General features: G+C 42.2%; 1 protein-coding gene across 4 annotated transcripts in view; it reads left to right on the top strand.

The window, feature by feature from the left end:
• LOC144589973 (tyrosine-protein kinase JAK2-like) overlaps nucleotides 1-19,803 on the top strand; it is a 165,955-nt gene extending 146,152 nt beyond the window's left edge. For all 4 annotated transcript variants that reach the window (XM_078394900.1, XM_078394891.1, XM_078394909.1 and 1 more), the window contains exons 18-24: nucleotides 2,585-2,721; nucleotides 3,993-4,182; nucleotides 8,055-8,179; nucleotides 8,693-8,865; nucleotides 11,848-11,965; nucleotides 13,035-13,148; nucleotides 14,057-19,803. In XM_078394900.1, the coding sequence (XP_078251026.1) occupies nucleotides 2,585-2,721; nucleotides 3,993-4,182; nucleotides 8,055-8,179; nucleotides 8,693-8,865; nucleotides 11,848-11,965; nucleotides 13,035-13,148; nucleotides 14,057-14,164 (965 nt within the window). In that variant the 3' untranslated portion in view covers nucleotides 14,165-19,803. The remainder of the gene's footprint in view (nucleotides 1-2,584; nucleotides 2,722-3,992; nucleotides 4,183-8,054; nucleotides 8,180-8,692; nucleotides 8,866-11,847; nucleotides 11,966-13,034; nucleotides 13,149-14,056) is intronic.
• Nucleotides 19,804-21,970: the final 2,167 nt, after the last annotated feature.

The following is a 21,970-nucleotide window of genomic DNA, read 5'->3' as shown; positions in this document are numbered from 1 at the left end:
ATAAGCTAGAAAATGATAAATCAGGACATCAGAGGCTGCAGCTGCTGGACTCTGATAAATAATAAAGGTGATGGGAAACCAGAAACCAGAGTGATGATGAGCAGATGGAATGAGTTGGGGAATGGATTAGGAGAACTAGTAGGTTACGTTTATGGGTGATAGGCTGGTGGAACCAAGTGGGATGGGAAACTAAACTGGTAACCAGACGCTTTGGGGGCCAAGGAGCAGAGAACCTGGGTAGTGTAAGAAAATAACTGCAGATGCTAGTACAAATCGAAGGTATTTATTTCACAAAATGCTGGAGTAACTTAACTCAGCAGGTCAGGCAACATCTCAGGAGAGAAGGAATGGGTGACGTTTCGGGTCGAGACGTCTGAAGAAGGGTCTCGACCTGAAACGTCACCTATTCCTTCTCTCCTGAGATGCTGCCTGACCCGCTGAGTTACTCCAGCATTTTGTGAAATAGAGAACCTGGGTAGATCAGAAGGAAAAAGAAAGACTCATAAGGGGTTGGGTTACCTGAAATTGGAAAACTCTCCTACACAAAACTTGTGAGGAATTGTAGAGATGTGGTGAGTGCACCGATAAACTATTGAAAGTGCAACAAGTGTAAATGTAGTGATGGCAAAATTATTTTGTTTCTGTTTTTTAAAATGTACTAGACCAAGTTGGGCCCAAATCTCTCCTGCATTTGTGCAGCACCCTCCTCTCCCCTCTCCCCTCTCCCCTTCCCCTCCCCCCCACTCCATCCCCCTCAACTCCCCTTATCCCCCCCTCCCTCCACCCCTCCCTCCCCCCTCTCTCCCTAGGAGATAGATTTAAACTTTTAAATGTGAATATATTTAAAAATATAACACCAATTTCAATGAAACTTCCATTAGCACCAAAGGGACAACGGTGTGTAAGGTGGGCCTAAAATTGTCGCGCTATCGTGTACCGTTTTGGCTGTAGTTCAGGAACAAACAAACAAACAAACAAATGAGAGTTTTAGTAAATAGATGTGAGGCTCAATTACATGCATGTTGACATTTTTATCCATCATCCAAGTTATCTCTTGCTTTATCCTTGCATCTCATTTTTGGCCAGTTCTTTCATCTAGAACATTAGGATTATTTTCCACATCAACACATTGTTGGAGACTGGTATAAATTGGAATCTTAGCAATAAACTGCCATATCAAGGGTTTTTATAACTTTTATAAATTAACACCCCTTTCAGGGTACTAAAGTTCTAACCTGGTTAATTATTAAACTAACACTCAATTTATAGCATCTGCAGTATGTTGCTTCTTAATTAATTAACCTAATTAATCTGAGAAAGATATCTATTAGCTGGCCGCCAAAGTATGTGTTGTAATAGTTTTTTGATGTTCATCAATTTTTCAATTTTTTTGTGTCTTACAAAATTGCAAAAGCTTCATTGTCACGTCATGTAGACCATGTTTTTGGTTTGTGACCCTTTCCTGATATTTGGAGAAGTGTGCATATGATTTTACACTTCAAAAATTCCTGTATGACCGGCAGAGAAATAACGAGAGACTTATGCTCACAAAGTTTTGCAAGCTGCGCACATGAACTTTATCGAGAAACAGTTGCTAAGTGTTCCTGGGTCCCTTCTGTGTGTCCAGTGTGTTCATGCTGCTGGCGCACAGTATGTATGGTCAATGTGTCCATTGAGAAGGCTGGGTGTAGACACTGACACCAAATGGTGCCCAAGAGATGCCTGCTGTTGCTTGCACAAAATTCTTGTTTGGCCTTGGCTGCTGCACCAAATCTAGTCTAAATTAAACCCCTATTAAACCCTCTTTATCAGTTCCTCAGCCCAGAAGTCCCAAACTTCCAAGTATAATATTTATAGGAATCAGTCTGTATAATCAGCCTGAAGAAGGGTCTCGACCCGAAATGTCACCCATTCCTTCTCTCTAGAGATGCTGCCTGACCCGCTGAGTTACTCCAGCATTTTGTTTCCACCTTCCAAGTATAATATTTTAAAATATTTTTCTCCGTACCTTTTTCCGGCCAGCTCATCCTCAATAATCACCTCCCTTTGATGCCAGTATTAGAAACATCGAAACATGGAAAAATAAGTGCAGGTGTAGGCCATTCAATATGATAATGGCTGATCATCTAAAATCAGTACCCCGTTCCTGCTTTTTCCCCATGTCCCTTGATTCCTTTAGCCCTAAGAGCTAAATCTAACTCTCTCTTGAAAAATTCCAGTGAATTGGCCTCCACTGCCTTCTGTGGCAGAGAATTCCACAGATTCGCAACTCTCAGGGCTTTATTCAAAACCTGTCTTGTGGATCTGACCCCCTCCAGAACCACTTGAGCATATGTCCAATTTCCCCAACTTCCACCATAGTGTATATCTAGACACTTGGTTATGAATTCTGCATCTCCACCCTTTATGGCTTTAAGCTCCAGACCTCAACATCCTCCAGGTGAAAGCAGTTTTCATCATTGGCGGTGCTTCCTTCTAAACCGGCCACCAAAACTTTGAAACAGAATGTGTGAAAATAAAAGATCTTGATTAGGAAAAGGACAGTTTTAACCAGTTTGGAAACACTCTGTGCTTTCTCATATAGATTACGAGTTGTTGGTTGAAAGCGACCTACTGCCGAATGTGAGAGGAGGTGGACTGGGATTCCTTGCTGCCTGTGGAAATGATGATCCTGCGCAGTTTGAAGAAAGGCACCTCATATTCCTGCAGCAGCTGGGAAAGGTAATGATTCATGCTGAGCCGAGTGTCTAATCCACAATTCCTTTGTTGGAATCCACACTCAAATAGCTAAACTGTGGTGTTCCATTACACAGAACATCTTCGTAGTTTGGTGAACCTTCTTGCTGCAAAACCATTTGAAGCAATAATAATAGCTGAGAGTGTTGGAAATGTTCAGCCGGTCATGCGGCATCTGTAGAGACAGAATTGTGTTCCAGGCATTTTGCTGAATAGACAAGTTAGAACATTTCAGTGGCGGGTTTGTGTGTTTGCTCTGGAATGGCATGGGTTTTCTGCAAGTTCAGTTTCCTCCCACATACTGAAGAGATGTGGCTGGGAGGTTATTTGGCTACTGTAAGCTATCCCTAGAGGGAAGGAGAATGGTAGAAATTCGTGAAATGTTGAGAGAATTAAATAAAAATGGGGATTAGTATTGAATTGGTGTAAATGCATTCCTGACATTCAGGATTCCTGACACTGGGCTGAAGGGACTGTTTCATGTATTAAGGATTCATGCCTGCTGACTCAGTAACTCCTCAACACTGGCAATATCAATCTTCCACAGAAAAAAATAATTTTGAAATCTGAGATTTTCTCACCAATAGTAGCTAAACACTTGCAATTATGGTTGGGCGGCACGGTGGCACAGCGGTAGAGCTGCTGCCTTACAGCGCCAGACCCGGTTTTGATCCTGACTATGGGTATCTGTCTGTACGGAGTTTGTACGTTCTCTTCGTGACCTATATAAATAAAGAGGAAGAGGATTGGACTTTTTTTGTCTTCCATCATAGTGAGGAATGTGGAGAATCCACTGTGGTGGATGTTTATGTTAACGTTTATGTAGTTGTGTGTCTTGTTGCTTTTTTTTTTCGTATGGCTGTATGGTAATTCGCATATCACTGTACCTTAATTGGTATATGTGACAATAAAAGACCTTTGAAACCTTTAACCTGCATGGGTTTTCCTTGCGATCTCTGGTTTGCTCCCAGACTCAAAAGACGTGCAAGTTTTTAGGTTAATTGGCTTGGTAAAATTGTCCTTACTGTGTGTAGAATAGCAGGGATCGCTGGTTGCACAGACTCAGTGGGCCGAAGGACCCGTTTCTGCACTGTATCTCTAAACTAAACTAAAGTTTGTTTTATACAGTCCAGTCATTTGACTTCACTGGCACGTGTTCTTGTTAAGTACCATACAGGGAAGGTCCGACATGCATTGCAATCACAACGTCTGAGTGTTGTTCCCACACTAAAGCAGTGTTGCTCCTCCCCAAACAGGGCAACTTTGGTAGCGTTGAGCTCTGCCGATATGACCCACTGCAGGACAACACAGGCGATGTGGTGGCAGTGAAGAAACTGCAGCAGAGCACCGCAGAACACGTTCGCGACTTTGAAAGAGAAATCGAGATTCTCAAGTCGCTTCAACACGAGAACATTGTCAAGTACAAAGGAGTGTGCTACAGCGCAGGTGAGGATTTAATAATGGTGTCAGCCTCACTCACCAGAACACCAGATTCTCCTAAATATTGATTGGCTTTGATTTAAAGACCTGGCCTCTTCCCTGTGTTGAAGAGGACACGTTTACCCACTGCCAGCAAGTGCTTTTCTGGAGGAGTAAGGAAGTTCAGCAAAGCTTGGTTTCCAAGTGATCGGGTTTTGGAGAAAGAGGGTAGTGCAGAGTTTTTAATGTTATCATTCAAACATTCCCAGCATCCAAATCACAGTGACCCACACAGGGAATTTGATCACATGTGTAGATATTTTATCTTTCACGAGAGACAATTCCATCAGGTGTACATTTCACCCAATAGCTTGTAAACGATAGGTAAGGGCAGTGAGAAAGTGAGCTAATGAGTGGAGTAGGTTGTGGGTGTAAGGGGTTTCTACGCCAAGCTTTCGCCCGACCTGAGGTCCCCGTGCCTTGCTCTGATCCCTTGACCAGGCCGCGCACACTGGTTCCCCGTGAGTGGTTCGACCCACTCACCCCCTACGGTTCTAGACACTGGACTTAGATGCAGGAGCGTTTATAGTGCAGAAAAATTCAACCAGACCAGATTTGAAGACCAGGGTTTAAATGGAAAAGGCTTTTATTGAGCGCTTGGGACTATTGTCCATGAATACTTATACACAGTTCTATTAGACATATGCACAACTACACGAATACTTAGACACAGTTCTACTAGACGTATGCACACTTACACGAACACTTTTGACGCAGTTCTAAAAGACATATGCATAACTACACGAATACTTAGACACAGTTCTATTAGACATATTCTTGACTGTAAGATGCAGAAAAATTCAACCAGACCAGATTTGAAGACCAGGGTTTAAATGGAAAAGGCTTTTATTGAGCACTCGGGACTATTGTACATGAATGCTCTTCACGGTTCTATAAGACATATCTATAAGACACATACCGAATGACATGAATACCTTTGACTCTGAATTTCTACAAGACATATACATGAATACTTTTGACTCTGAATTATAAACGCAGTTCTACAAGACATATACATGAATACTTTTGACTCTGAATTATAAACGCACAGTTCTACAAGACATATACTGGATTGTAAGATGGGGAACGTACGACACATCGCAAAATTGGCCAACACATCTTTACTTATACACCCACGTTAATTAAACCACCCTCCCTCTACACTAAACTATGTCCAGGATGTGCAGGATCGGGGTACATGCTCACCATGGGGCTATTACTGGGGTTACTGGCTGTTCGTGCTGCTTCTCCGCTGTTCTCCGTGAGGGTCGTGCTTGTTCCGTGAGTTTCTTCCATCCGTTCTTCTCGGTGAGTCTCCGTTCTCCGTGCCGTTTGTTGCGTCCTCTGACTTCTGTCTTGCACTTCTTCTTCCTTTCTTGCGTCGGTTTTTCGTGTCCTCTGACTTCTGCTTTGCGTGAGTTGCGTGTCTTTAAAACCCAAAAATCGTGGCCAGTTATACTATTCTGACCCGTCCTATCTCCCGCCAGATCTCGGGATCTCTTTGTTTCAAAGATGGGTATTTGAGTTTTCTCTCTGATCTGCGTTATGTCCGGGGGTACCGGTGATGGCCAGACGGTCTGTTAATCTGTTTCTCGTTGAGAGGTGATGGGTTTAACTGGTTTCCCATCTCCTGCCAGGGAGGTTTCTATGGGCTATTGTGCCTCCTTAACGAGATTAACTGTGTAGGTCGGCTTGGGGCATTGTGAGTATGCTGATGTCAGCGCCCCAGTGTCTGGACTTCGACCTGGTTTCGCAGGTTTCTGCACGGCCAATATCCATCCATTGCTCTGGCCGTGGCTTTGCAGAAACCTAGAGACTGGGCTGTAAGGTTTTTGCTTTTGTGGCTGGTCACGAGGTCCCGCGGCCATCTTAGGACCCACGGATTGTGACATCCCTTGGTAAACTGACCGCAGCCTTTCTCCGCTATCAGCCCCAGTCTTCCGTTTAAAATGTCCAAACTGCAGCTCTATGGTTTGCTGTTGATTGCAGAATGAGGGAAAACTTCTCAAATCTTACATTGGGTATGGATGGGGCTTGTCGGACTTTAACTGACTGGTTTCCAAATTAAATGGCCAATGATATCGGAATCATTGCCCGAAGATTGTTTGCCCAAGCCTACACGAAACAAACGGTTACAAATATCAATTGTGTTTAACAGATGGGCCAAGGATCATTACTGAGGCATCCAGTGCGGGTTGAGGCTGGAAAAATCATGGTACAACACTGATGTTCAGGGGGGATAGATAGGTCCTGAGTACAATGAGTGCTTAGGATTTGAGGGTGTTGGGTTGGAGCTGAGAGCATCTGGAGCATTTTATGAGAATGCAAAGATGCAGAGTCACCCTGTAGAGTTGGATGTTTTAGCACAATTTCCAGCAATCTATTGGCAAATTGCTGGTTTTTCTATAGAAGGCCCAGATCAATATTCCATACCAAAAACAGTCGTGGTCCAAGAACATAACACAAGAGGAAAAAAGAAAGGAACGGGCCCCTTATGCCTGCTCAACCTTCACTGAGATCATGATCTTTTACCTCAGCATCACTTCCCTGCACTGACCTCCTTGCACTTTGTTTCCCTTATTGGCAACAATAATCTATTGACCACTGTCTTGAACATACTCAGTGACTGAGCCTCCAGAGTCCTTTTAGGTAGAAGTGTCAAAAAATTCATTGTGCTTTCGGTGAAAAATTAATTGTACTTTCTCATCACAGTTCTGAATGACCTATTCCTTTAAAGTGAGGCCACAACCCTTGGCTTGACACCATCCAACCAGAGGAAATATGTGCCCAATATCAACCCAGTAAACATGTTGTGCATTTCAATGAGGTCACTTTTCATTCTTCCAAAGAGAATTATAGTCTGATTAACCTCCCCTCAAACGATATCCCCATCTTCATAGGGATCAATCCCATGAACCTACATTGTACTCTCTTTAACGTTAGAAATATTCCTTCCTTTGATTAGGGAGACCAGATCATTTTCCAAGGACCCAATATAATACAAGTAAGACATTGTTACACTTGCACTCAAATCCTCTTGCTATAATGTCGGCATGTTAACTTTTAGTGATTCAAATCCAATTACATCCAGATTATTCTGAACATAGAAACATAGAAAATAGGTAAGGGAGTAGGCCATTCGTCCTTCGAGCCAGCACTGACATTCAATATGATCATGGTTGATCATCCAAAATCAGTACCCTGTTTTGGTTTTTTCACCATATCCCTTGATTCTCTTAGCTCTAAGAGCATAATTTAACTCTCTCTTGAAAACACTTGACACCTTTCAATCTGTCATCAATTAAAATATAGACCTCATATTTATCCACATTATATTCGTTATGCCTTATCGTTGCCCTTTGCTTAACGTCTCCATATCCCCTTGAATCTCCCTGCATTCTCCTGAGCCCACACTGACACATAGCTTCGTAATATTAGCAAAGTTGGATAAGACTAGATCCTGTCATCCAAAGCAGAGGTGGAGATTGTGAATAGCTGGGTGCTCTGCATCAGTCCTGATACCACCCCACGCAACCTATCAACACAAACGTTTGCTTTCTTTTTTCCCATTAATCATTCTTCAACACATACCAGTCTATTATCCCAACTGGTGTTAGGTTTTAGGTTCACATTTTCTGGACACGTGGATTAATTGCATTGTTAAGATTTGGTATTGAGCATAGTTCCACCAGAGCACCGACACATTAGGTCATGATTACAAATGGCTCCGTCCAACCATAATTTCCAGCCAAAGAACAAAGTCATCCTCCCCCATCCTCACTCCTCTGACCGACCAATGTCCAATTTATGATGTGCTATAATAGTTATGCCTTTCATAGGACGGAGAAACCTGAGATTGGTTATGGAGTACTTGCCTCACGGAAGTCTACGTGACTACTTACAGAAAAATAAAGATCGGATTGATCGCAGGAAGATATTTGTTTACGCATCTCAGATCTGCAAGGTAATATGTTGTTACTAACAGGAACCTGTTACTTTAGCTTATTCCGATTAAGTTTCACTGCAAATACACCATTGCAATATAGGAACTTCTCACTTTGCTCAATTATTTTCATTTCTGACAAATAAATCTCCACAAAAAAGAAAAGCAGTTTTCAGTGAAAGTGAGTGCTGAACTTGTCGGACTTCTCATGTTCCCATCAAGTCCCCTAGATCATTACCACTCTTCTATTAATCCAATTTACAGTGCCTACTTAACCTATCATCCTGTACATACTTGGGATGTGGGAACTTGCAGAGCACCGTGGGAAAGTCACATGGTCACAGGAAAGACATGCAAACTCCACAGAGACAACACAAAGATCAGGAGAGAACCTGGGTCACTTGAAAGTATGAGGCAGGCACTTGTCAATCTGTCCTACTATAAACCACTCACGCATAGGAACAAACTATAACTTTTGCCCTGAAAGGAAAGCGTCTGCCTGTAGTGTGCACTGATTCTGTTGGGCCTTTACAGGGAATGGAGTATCTTGGAACCAAACGATATATACATCGAGATCTGGCCACACGGAACATTCTTGTGGAGAATGAGAACAGAGTGAAAATTGGTGACTTTGGTTTGACCAAGGTTTTACCACAAAACAAAGAGTATTACAAGGTGAAGGAGCCGGGCGAAAGTCCAATCTTTTGGTAAGTCTAGTTCAAAACAATGTGGAAGACTTATCTGTGCATAAGCGTAATTCTTTCAGCACTGTCAGCAATTAATCCTCTCAGAACCTTACCTTGATCTGAGGCAGAGACGATGAGGCCAGTAGTTCCCCCAAAGTAAAGCTGAGTGGCTGTTAATGAAAGTGGGGGAAAGGGGTTGACATGGACTGTTCTGCGGGCTACATAGACTCAATGGGCTGAAATGGTATGTGAAATGATATAAGGAACGAACGCTTAAGTTAGAAACCTGCTTTGTGACATATAATGTAAAGAAGCAAATAATTCTTCCTTCTAAATGATGGCAATTAACATCTGTGCAACACTGAAACATACTGTGGTTGGTTATGTTAGAATCCATTAAATGAAAAGTAGATCCACAATCCTCACCAGTCAACGTCCCTAGTGAGACCACACATAGAGTATTGTGTGCAGTTTAGGTCTCCTAATTTGAGGAAGGACATTCTTGCTATTGAGGGAGTGCAGTGTAGGTTCATGAGGTTAATTCCCGAGATGGCAGGACTGTCATATAATGAAAGAATGGAACGACTGGGCTTGTATTCACTGGAATTTAGACGGATGAGAGGGGATCTTATAGAAACATATAAAATTATTAAGGGATTCGACATGCTAGATGCAGGAATCATGTTCCAGATGTTGGGGGAGTCTGGAACCAGGGGCCATAGATTAAGAATAAGGGGTAGGCCATTTAGAACTAAGATGAGGAAAAACTTTTTCACCCATTGTGAATTTGTGGGATTCTCTGCCTCAGAAGGCAGTGGAGGCCGATTCTCTGGATGCATTCAAAAGAGAGATAGATAGAGTTCTTAGGGTTAGCGGAATCAAGGGATATGGGGAGATGGCAGGAACGGGGTACTGATTGTGGATGATCAGCCATGATCACATTGAATGGCGGTGCTGGCTCAAAGGGCCGAATGGCCTACTCCTGCACCTATTGTCTATGCATCTATGTAATCTCCTCTGCCTGCATGTGATCCATATCCCTCCAATCTCTGCATATTGATATGCCCATCTGAAAATCTTTTAAATGCCACAGTTGTATCTGCTTCTACCACCAGCCCAACCAGTACATTCTGAGTAATCACCACACTCTGTGTAAAAAAAAATCATGCCCTGCACAATTCCTCTAGAACATCACATCCATTACATTATGTTATATTGCTGCTACATTCAGATCGACAAAGCAATGCAAAGCTGCATAGGGCTTCCTCTTTTCATACATTATTTCTTGTAATGAGAAAAATGGTTCGAGGATTCAGAAATGCTCTTTCAAATAGCATAGCATAGGCCACGTTGCCCCACAAATTAATACGATAGGAATTAACGTCAAGATGTTGAAGAAGAAACACAAGAAAATGCGGATGTTGGAATCTTGCCTGGAACACAGAGTCCTGGAATAATTCAGCAGGTCAGGCAGCTTCCATGATAGAAATGGATGGACGATCCATGGAATGCTTGCTTTCATAGGTTGGGGCATTGAGTGTTAAAGTCAGGAAGTGAGGATGCAGCTTTTTAGGACTTTGGTTTGGCCGCATTTGGAGTCATGCATGCAATTCTGGTCGCCTCTTTACGGGACGGGTGTGGAGACTTTGCAAAGGCTGCAGAGATTGTTTACCAGAATTATGTTTCGATTAAGGGGGTGCTAGCTACAGGGAGATGTTGGACAGATTGGGATTATTTTCTCTACATTCCCAGAGGTTGAGGAGAAACCTGAGAGAAGTATTTAAAATTATGAGAGGCATAGATAGGGTGATCACGATCAGTCAGATCTTTATTCCCAGGATGGAAAACTCAAATACCAAAGGGCATAACTTTTAGGTGAGAGAGGCAAAGTTTAAAGGCGATGTGTGGGGCAACTTTTTTACACAGAGGGTGGTGAGTGCCTGGAATGTGCTTTGGGAGTTGGTGATTGAGGCAGATACATTAATGACATTTAATAGACTTTTTGCTCGGCATATGTATATGCAGGGAATGGAGGGATATGGATCATGAGCAGGCAGATAAGAGATAGTCTTGGCATCATGTATGGTACAGACATTGTGAGCCAAAGGGCCTGTTCTTTCCCTGCACTCTATGTGAAATGCCTGGTGCAAAAAGCACTCCCTGTAACGGACGTATAAGTGGATGACTAGACTGTAACCTTTCTGAGGTATTGTCATTGAGGTGAGCACTGAGTTGCAGATAGCATTTGGCATTATTATTTTTCTCTGTGAGGCTCGTTATGGCACCATTGAACTCAGGTCATTCCCAGTACAAATTTATACTCCATTACGTCTTTGGATTGCTTGCTGAAGGACCAGAGCAGTGGAGGGAACAACACTGATCCACCTTTAGTTTGGCTAGGATTGCATTGGGCAATGCGATGGCTCCCACACAGCTGCAGGAACCTGGGTTCAATCGTGACCTCAATGCAGTCTGTGTGGAGTTTGTATGCTCACATGTGACTGCATGGATTTCCTTTGGTTACTCCAGTTTCCTCGCGCATCCCTAAAGACAAATGACAGGTCAATAGGATACTCAGTTACACCAAGTGTAGGTAGGTGGCAATAGAATCAAATGGGGTATTGATGGACATGTTAGCAACAACAGATTGCTGTGCTGAGGGTAAATATAATGGGTAGAGGGCCAACGACATCCCTCTGTTGGGAGTCATTCAGTTTCAGTTTAGTTTATTGACACGTGTACTGAGGTACAGTGGAAAGCTTTTATTGTGTGCTAACCAGTCAGCAGAAAGACAATACATGATTACAATCGATCCATTTACAGTGTATAGATAAGGGAATGATGCTTAGTGCTAGGTAAAGCCAGCAAATTCCAAACAAGGACAGTCCGAGGGTCACCGAAGAGTTGGTTCTGGTGGGTTGAATAGCCTCCTGTGTTGTAATAAGTAAGCAAGAAGAACAGCTGCTGGATGAAATCTTACTCTTTTTTGGACTTCTGCAACAGGTATGCTCTTGAGTCTCTGATGGAGAATAAGTTCTCAGTTTCTTCGGATGTGTGGAGTTTTGGCGTGGTGTTGTATGAACTCTTCACGTACAGTGAGAAGACAAAAAGTCCACCGATGGTGAGTCTGCAGCTTCTGTGACTCATTTTTGCATTCGCCTATGAACTAAACCATCTTTTTCCAACACAAAACATTTGTTAGTTGTCTGATCATTCCATTTAAATGAGAGCTGCACAGTTGTGGACCACTGCTGCCTGAGGAGATCACAGCTGCTTCATCTTTGCTTCTGGGATTCATGGGGAGTGGGATCGCTGATGGAAAGAGCTCCCCACATGACTGCCATTGTGCATGGTATGAACAACTGCAGTGGAAGTGAGGGAAAATGTTGTGAAATGACTGTCTTTGGTGCACACAGCCTCCCAACACCCCTCACCCACCCACCATCCTCCTCACAGTGTGCATCCGGTGGTGCAACTGGCCCCAAGTCACTGCGTCAGGGCTCAGTGCACAAGCAGAAGTCACAGCACCTCTGCTCTGCATGGTTTTAAAAGCCTGCAGTCAGCATTGTGATAGCCCACAGTGGTGTAATACAAATCACAGCAATGAAAACTCAGGTAAACAGATGCAAACAACATATTGATATTCCATCCAGGACTATAATTCACGTCTCGCAACAGACTTGCAATGAGGCTTGCTTATCTTTATTGAGAGTTATGAATGAAGATAATAGGATCCATGCTTTGCCCCAATTTCTGTTGGGAAGCCAGAGATGATTGTTGCAGATATGTCGCAACAAATGGTGCCAGAAGTGGTAGTTGAGGCAGTTCTATAACAACGTTTAAAAGACATTTGGACAGGTAAATTGTTCAGAGGGATATGGGCCTAAGGCGGACATGCGGGACTAGTGTAGATGGGGCATCGTGTCAACATGGGCAAGTTGGGCCGAAGGGCCTGTTTCTGTGCTCTTTCACTCTATGACTCTATACACAGATTACACTGGATAAATGTCAGTTGTGCCAGCAATGCATCTTCCCATGAACTTCCAGGACATTTTCTCATAGGCCTTCCATCAGAAATGGTTAAAACGCGCTCCAGAAGGATTTTACTTGTGATTTGTACATAAATCAAATGGATGCTACCCACTTCAGTTTCTCAACACAGAATCTTTTTTTTAAAATCCTTTTTCCAGGCACTCATGCATATGATCGGCAGTGACAAGCAAGGACAGATGATCGTTTTCCACTTGATTGAGCTGCTTAAAGCGGGAAGAAGGCTGCCTAAACCAGAAGAGTGCTCTGACACGGTACTGTGCCTTCATTGTGCTCATAGCTGAACTTTATGGTGGGTGGAGGGGGAGGAAGAGAGCGGATGATAAGCATGGTGGAGTGGAAATTAGTTCACTTAAAATAATTGTGATCTTTCCCTCAAGCCTGTTAGCCCCAGATCCAGCACATCTGTATTTTGAATGCTGATGTTTGTTACCTCCCATCCCCACTATTTCCTTGTGCTTGATTATTTCCTCAGCTTTTATTGTTTAAAATATTTTTTCTTCTCGGAGCAAGCTTCTTGGTCACACAACCAATCTGGCATCAAATTTAAATGAAACTTGTTCTGCAGGTCTGAACCGCACTGACTAAGAAGTGGGTGAAAACATTCAAAGTGAAACAGACATGAATTTGCATCTAGCAAAGTATGAAAATTATTTCCACTTTCTTTGAAAAAGGCCCATCTAACAGGATGCCCATGTCTCCTCCCTGTTTGCAAGAACTATCATCAGATATATGTTTGGGGTGCACTGACACTCTTAAATGTGTAACACACAAATACAACCACGTTTAAGTTCTCTACATCTTTTATTTCCATTCCCATATCTCCTTTCACGTAGTCTTTAAGATGTGGGAGACAAATACTGTTCAAAATTCTGCAAAATGGCATTAGATAGAAAAGTTCCACTCAGACCAGGTGCAGGTAAAGTAAAAATATTATATTTCCTGCTGATCTTCCACATGTAACTGAGGAATGTTTGGAAAACCAATCCTTTTTCTCATTATCCCGAGAACAAAATTTGTTTTCAAAATTATTTTAAATGCTATGTAATTCTATTTTGCGGAGTTATTATGATAGTGCCTATGTGTTTTAAAAAAGCTAAATTAGGCAGTGTCATTTGTTACCTTTTAAATCTCAATCATTCATCTTTTTTATCAACCCCAGATGTATTCTATCATGATGGATTGCTGGAAGAATGTATCAAGTCAGCGCCCTACTTTTAAAGAACTTGCTCAAAAAGTTGACTCAATGAGAGGTTCGGTGGGAGGATGAATGTGCAGAGATTTCATCCGAGTACTCTTTTGTCAAAACACAACTGCTGCTTATCCAAAGTGTAGCTGACACCATCCACTTGTGGACTGTATTGCAAGTTGAAGGGACCTGTTGTCATTTTATCATGTTCTGCCAGCTTGGATCCCTATGGATTTCTTCTGCATCCTCTGGGAAAATTGCAGCCTTTCCACGGTGAAGTCACAGTTAATTGGGGCAACCAACTGAAAAAGTCCGAAAAGTGATGAAGTGGGCTTCGTAACTGTGCTGTGACCTGTCCATTTCAAGTGCTTATAGTAGCAGGATTGACTTCGCAGAGATTTCAAACTTCCTAATGGTGATAATAGGAGCTTTACTTAACAACAACCACCAAATTGCCTTGTGTTGCATGTGAAACTGTTTTGTCTGTGCAATTTGCGCAAGAAATAGCAAAAGAAATTCTAATTTTGTATTTGCCATTAATAATCTAAAACTGCTCTCAACTTAGATTCCTTCAGAGAGTAGGGAATAGTTCCATCGTACCACATTGCAATCTCCTGTATACTTACCATAGGTTAGGACATACAGAAACATTGAGAGGAATGGAAATCAGTGCCATGGTGTAAATATATATAAACTAAAATCACTGTGTTAAAAGAAAAACAACCAGCTGTGGAGCTAAAAAACAGTGAAACTGTGAATGCGAAAACAGTGGTGCATTAAACAGTATCTTAGAAAGAATGTAAAACAGAAGAATAACGTGCATGTCAGATATGGGATATGATGATGATTAAAGGTTGAAATTACCTTAATGTATAATGCAAAATAATCTACATTAGAAAAGAAAAAATATTTACTACATCACAATTGATCTGAGATGCACAGCAAGACATAAGTAGTACCATCCTGATAGTCTTGTGTGTTAAACTCCAACTATGTTTATATGGGTTTTTTTACACTTAGATCAATAGTATTGCATACAATCTGCTAAGGTAAGTGTACAAAGAAGAGCTCAGGAACATTTGTTTTACAAGTAGGGAATGCAGGGTTCGTTTTTTAGACTATTCCGTTTATTTGCATACATTATTCAGGTAGGATGTCAGACCCAGATCACTTTTGTAAACCCACCATGCCACCATCTCTTCAGGGACCACAGGAGACGGCCAAGGAAAAACGGTCTTGGACACATATATCCAAAAAATATTTCTTCCCCATTTGTACAGGTCCCCTTCCATCCTTGCTCCCAGCTGGGAAATCACTCTTCAGTACATTACAATGTACAAAAATGTAAATATGAAGGGACCAGGCTTGTTTATCGGTTTGACTGCTATAAAGTAGATGTTTCATATGGGAGTAATCCCTGCTAAAATACCTGTATTAGTAAATGACTATATAGCTATCATTTGTAATGATGGAGGAGGGAAATTCTGGTCATGCATTGCTCACTTAGGGCTTGATGAAGTGCAAATGAGTTTGAGCTCTGGGTCCTAGTGCGCGAGCAGCATTGGACTTCACTGCAGGCTGTTCGCAAGGCTGTGTGACTCATGGAAAGTATGTTTCAGGAAGTGATCTGTGCTACGGTCAAGAGAGCGCACAGAAAGGGAATGGGAAAGTGCTAGACAAACAAAGAGCAGGCAGGGGTGTCAGGAGATCCATGAGGATCTCTATCTAACAAATATTTACAAGAGTTAAGAGAACAGGAGGAGATCTTGAAATGTACAAAATACTGACAATGCTAGACAGATCGGATACAGGAAGGTTTTCCCCCATTGGTTCAAGTGTGCAGAATGAAGGATCACAGTCTCAGCTTATTGGGTTAGGACTGAGCTGAGATGGTGCAGAAGGAAAGTCTTTGGATCAATGGGACCTGTGCAGGCCAGAGAGGTTGAACCAGAGAAGGGTTGGGACCAATATCTTCAAGGGCAAGTTTGCTTGTGCTGTTGGGGAGGGTTGAAACGTGCTTGCATGAAAATGGAAATGTGAGTAAAGATTCAAGAGAGCGGAAAGCAGAGCCGGATACATAACAGACCAGCTGAAGGCATCGATACATACTTGAAAGTATGAAGCAACTAACTCTTTTTAAGACAGTGTGTCGCAAGCTGAACAACAGGCTGGAGCAGGAATGAGAAAGAGTTGTAATTTTTGATCTAGAAAATTATGCAGAGCAAGTGGAAGAATTATTAATGAGGAAGTATTTTTGTGCAGGTGTTCATAATTTAGGTACATTTAGGATATGAATGGAACAAGTCATCAACAAAAAAGGAGTGAGGGTTCTTGATGGAATAGAACCAATATTACTGGAGTTGGCAAATAATTTAAGCAGAACGGACTCCTTGAATGTAAACCAGTGTCAAAAGTTCGAGAAGCTTGTGAGAAATTGACCCATAATTGACAATGCACAGTTAAAATGGAAGACTTGTTCAGACAGGAAAGAATTCCTGGAAGAGTGCAAAAGTCTAGCTGTGAAACGATAAATAAATTGGGAAAGGGTTATGGAAAATATACTCCAAAGTAAAATCAAAGAAAATCCCAAAACATTTTGTAAGCACATCAACAGCATGAGGATATGGTCAATACCTAGTTGCAAGAGGTACAGAAGTTAAGAAAAGAGTTACTTTTTGAGTTCCAAAATAGTCCTAACCTGTGGAGGTGGAGGATGTGGGTCAGTTTTTAATGAATACATTAAAAATGAATGTAACTGTCTTCACAAAAGAAGGAGAGAATACTGTTGTGGTTAAAAGGATGAGTGTACAATGTTGGATGGGATGAATAGTAAAAGGGGAGTTATTAAGGAATCTAGCACTTGTTGAAAGTGGATAGATAGAAAGTGGAAAGATATCCCAGGCTGTTAAAAGAAGCACGAAAGTAAAGTGCCAAGGCTCTGACCACCACTTTTCAACTGGCCCTGGCTATGAAGATTGGAGGACTGCTCATGTATAAAGTTGTTCTAAAAAGGGATGAAGGGATAAACGGAGTTTAATTTTGATAGTGAGCCAGTTCTAACAGACCAAATAAACCAGCATTCGGAAAGTTGCTTTAATCAAGTTAATCACCATGGATTTGTCAAAAGGTCATATCCCACAAACAGGATTGAAATTCTCAACAAAGAGGGTCAATGAGTAAGTGTTTTTGCGTAATCCACTTGGATTTTAGTAAGGCTTTTCACAAGGTCATGCTGGGTCCAAAATTGGCTCAGGCACAGAGTGCAAAGTAAAAGAGTTGAATATTGCTTTGGTAACTATTGCCAGTTTATTTCTAGATGGAATCAACTTCTAGTTGGAATCTAGTTGGAGTTCACTTCTCAGTCCCTTGCTCCTTGTACGTAAATGATTTGGACTAAAATAAAGAGGTATGATTAAAAAGTGTGCAAAAGATATAAAAATAGGTTTTGTGGTTGACATTAGCTGAAAATCCTGGAAGATTATAGATGAACAGTTGAGCAAAAAAGATATGTGCCCAAATCTTTAAAACGCATGGGATTAACATGGATTTAGTCATGTGGATTCGAAAATAGCTTACTGACAGAAGACAGAATGGTGTGGTGGAAGGACATTATTCAGGCTGGAGGTCTGTGGCCAGTGAAGTTCTGCAGAGATCTGTGCTAGGTTCTCTGCTGTTTGTGATATACATATAAATGACTTGGACGTAAACATAGACAAGTTGGTTAGCAAGTTTGCAGATTTTACCAAAATTGCTGGGGTCGCAGACTGAGAGGAAGGTATACAGTGGGATATGGATCAGCTACAGAAATGGGTGGGGAAATGGCAAATGGAGTTTATTCCAAGCAAGTGGGAGGTCAAATATAAGGGGAGAATATACAATTAATGGCATGACCCTACCAGGGTTGATAGTTGGGCAGATATGATCATGGCATGTAAGAGGCTTTTGGATAGGCATATGGACATGCAAGGAATGGAAAGATATGGATTATGCGCAGGTAGGTAAGAGATGAAGGTAGACACAAAATGCTGGAGTAACTCAGCAGGACAGGCAACATCTCTGGAGAGGAATGGGTGATATTTCGGGTCGAGATCCTTCTTCAGACTGATGTCAGGGGAGTGGACGGGACAAAGATAGGATGCAGTCGGGACAGTAAGACTGGTGGGAGAACTGGGAAGGAGGAGGGGATGGAGTAGTAAAGCAAGGGCTATTTGAAGTTGGAGAACTCAAAGTTCATATCGCTGGGGTGTAAACTACCCAAGCAAAATATGAGGTGCTGTTCCTCCAATTTGCGCTGGGCCTCACTCTGACAAGAGATGATCTTGGCAACATGTTCGGCATGAACATTGTGAGGAACTCAGCATCACTGAAGAGAATGGATAGGCAGATTGTTGGGGTGGGACCCTTCTATAGACTGATGAAAGCCCATAGAAGGGCTCTGACCTAAAACACCACCTATCGATTCCCTCCAGAGATGCTGCCTGACATGATTAGTTCCTCCATCACTCTATGGTTACAGCTGTAGATCCTCGGGCCTCCAGCTTTTTAAAAATATAATTTGCTTTTCTTTATCAATTAAGACCTGGCATTCAGGAATGGGAAAATTGTGCTAGATTTGATTGCACAGTACTCTCCTAGCAGAGCAGCAGCCTCGCAGACTCGGACCTGACCTCTGTGCTGTCTATGGAGTTTGCATATTCTCACTGCGATTGCATGAGTTTCTTTTGGGCACTCTGGTTTCCTTTCATGTCTCATTAATGTGAAGGTTAGGACCATTGGAAATTGCCCTTAACATTGTAGGTGAGTGATGGAATCTTCGGAGGGGAGAGGAGTTGTTCATGATAATGTGGGAAGAAATACTGAGCATTAGTGTGCAGTTAGTGCAAATAGATGTTTGATGGTGGAGTTTCAGTGGGCTGCACTCTGGGTTGGCTCTGGCTCTACGGCTAATTAGATGCGAGTTTGAGTGCTGCATTTGACTTGGGTCACTATTTTATGAAAGGAACATGGTTGCACTGGAGCAGAGATTAACGATGATGTTGCTAGCACTGGAAAATTATAGCAATGAGGAAAGGTCAGACAGTCTGAGATTTTCCTCTCTTGATCGGGGGGCTGGGTGAATAAAATGGTAAAGATGCCGGGAACAGTAAACTGGAAGAGGCCACTTCCTTGGCTAGAAGGAGGGTGTAATTGGTAGAATATTTAGAGGGCAGAAGAGATAAAATAATTTCACCCTGATAGTGGCAGGGATCTGGAATTCGTTGCTCAAAAGAGTGAAAAAGCCAGAAGCCTTCGCCTCATTGAAACAGTACCTGGATGAGCACTCGAAGAGCTGTGAACTGCAAATGCAATCCTAAAGTGTGATTAGACTGGGGAATCTTGTTCAATGATGAACTGAAAGGCCTCGTTAATATATTTTGTTTTCTCTGATCCCGTTTGTATTTCCAATATTTCTGTGGACAGAATTAGCACTACCTGAAAATGTTGCCAATGAGAACATGATGTATTCTGTGCAGGAAAAAAAGCTGTCCCTTTTCCAGCTTTCTTCCCCCTACTCTATCAGTTGGAAGAAGTCCTCACCTGAAACATCCCCTGTCCACTCCCTCCACAAATGCTGCCTGACGTGCTGAGTTCCTCCAACACTTTGTCTTTTGCTTAAGAATATCCCTACCTCACTGACAAAAGTGGGCTTTTTTTTATTGATTTGGAATTTTAAACTAATAAAGATAATATAATAAATCATATGTTCTTATTTGTTTTTGTTCCATTTTTGTGAAAGCAAATAATGCAACACCCTGCTGTCACCTGTCAGACCTCTCATGACTATGTACTGAACTACAAGCTAACCGTTACCTACCAGTCCGAGAGTTGTTGCTGGGTTATTATCACCAGATCTTAACCATGTAGTATGTTCTTGTGACAGTCCCTTGCACTGCACAAAACTACAAGACTTTGCATATAGTGGACAATTACTTTAAAGCTCTAGTTGAAAAAACCACACTAAATACTGGATGCCATAAGGCACAGGCTGAACTATATTTTGTTGCTTATATAATGCTAATTAAGTCGCAGGTTACAAACAGGGAGCGTTAAAGTATACTAGACCAAGTGGACCCGTTGGGCCCAAACCTCTCTTGCATTGGTGCAGCACCCTGTCCTCCCCCCCCGCTCCCCTCTCTCCTCAACCCCCTCTCCCTTCTCCCCCCTCCCTTCCTCCTCCCCTCCTTTTAAACTTAAAAATGTGAATAACTTAAAAAATATAACACCGATTTCAATAAAAACTACTTGCATTATCACTAAAGTGAGTAAGGTGGGCCTAAAATTGTCGCGCTATCGTGTACCGTTTTGGCTGAAGTTCAGTCACAAACAAGATAACAAACGAGAGTTTTAGTATATCGATTAACAAATGCTTTGGAAGATTTCCTGATGGTAAAAAATAAACTGTTGGAGGAAGTAACGACTCAAAATTTTGTGGCACCGATCAAACTATTCGCGGACCTTCCTTTTGTGGATCCTACTGCTGAGAGCTTCCTTGCTGAGACCATCGCAGTACCGCTGATCATGAATCCAATCACGTGGATCCAGAACACGCCATCCCAGTGTATTCTCAAGAATAATGTTTTGATGAATGTAAATAGCTCCCGATTTTGCTTATTATCAAAACATTGGTGCAGTGGTCATGTTGCTGCCTTGCAGCACCAGTGACCTGGGTTCAATCCTGAATACGGGCGCTGTCGGTACGGAGTTTGTACGTTCACCCTGTGACCATGTTGATTTTCTCCGGGTACTCCGGTTCCCTCCCACTTCCCAAAGATGTGCAAGTTTGTAGTTTGATTGGCTTCTGCCCCTGGTGTACAGGATAGAACTAGTGTATGGGTGATTGCTGGGTGCTGTGGACTCGGTGCGCTGAAGGGCTTTTTCCATGCTGTAGCTCGAAATTAAACTAAAAGCTAACAATTCAGAAACACGGTAGCGGTAGCGCAGCGGTAGAGTTGCTGCTTTACAGCGAATGCAGCGCCGGAGACTCAGGTTCGATCCTGACTACGGGTGCTGCACTGTAAGGAGTTTGTACGTTCTCCCCGTGACCTGCGTGGGTTTTCTCCGAGATCTTCGGTTTCCTCCCACACTCCAAAGACGTACAGGTATGTAGGTTAATTGGCTGGGTAAATGTTAAAAAAAATATTTTTTTAAACATTTTCCCTAGTGGGTGTAGGATAGTGTTAATGTACGGGGATCGCTGGGCGGCACGGACTTGGAGGGCCGAAAAGGCCTGTTTCCGGCTGTATATATATGATATGATGATTCCAAGCCGTTGTTTCCAGAATGGTTCAGAAGACAGATTCTCCACCTACACACCACGGTCAGTACATCCAAATAGGTCAACCTGCTGATAATTCTAAGAAAAAAGCAGGCTCATGATGCACATTGAAACTTAGACCAGAGGAAACCAGAAGCTCTTTCACACAGAGTAAATTAAAAACAAAAGGCCTTTGCTGACATTATCTTGGACGTCTATATCCTCAAGCCATTTTTTCTTCTCATTCGAAAAAGCATCATCGATTTAGATGTTTTAATATGTGCGCACCTTGATTTTTTTTTGTGTTGAAGAGAAATTAGTTCTGCTCCCTAACTTCAGCATCTCGTACATCTGCACAGATTTTGGCCCTGGTTTTGCAGTTATAATGCTGGCAATCTGGATTATTCTGTGGGAATTATTCTGTGGGAATAGCAGCAACATCTGGATTTCCCTGGTCTGATGCAGAAATCCCAACATTGCTACCAGACATTTAATGCAACCTTCAGGCAAGCTCTGACACTGATACCAGCAGAGTTCATGAAGCAAGTGGGAATTTGTGATAATAATCCTGAATTTGGAGCTTGTTCAAGGAC

This window comes from Rhinoraja longicauda, chromosome 3, assembly GCF_053455715.1.
Source record: "Rhinoraja longicauda isolate Sanriku21f chromosome 3, sRhiLon1.1, whole genome shotgun sequence".
In the NCBI taxonomy this organism is placed as follows: Eukaryota; Metazoa; Chordata; class Chondrichthyes; order Rajiformes; family Arhynchobatidae; genus Rhinoraja; species Rhinoraja longicauda.
The sequence above is the reverse complement of the archived record's forward strand: the minus strand, read 5'-3'. Positions and strand labels throughout refer to the sequence as shown.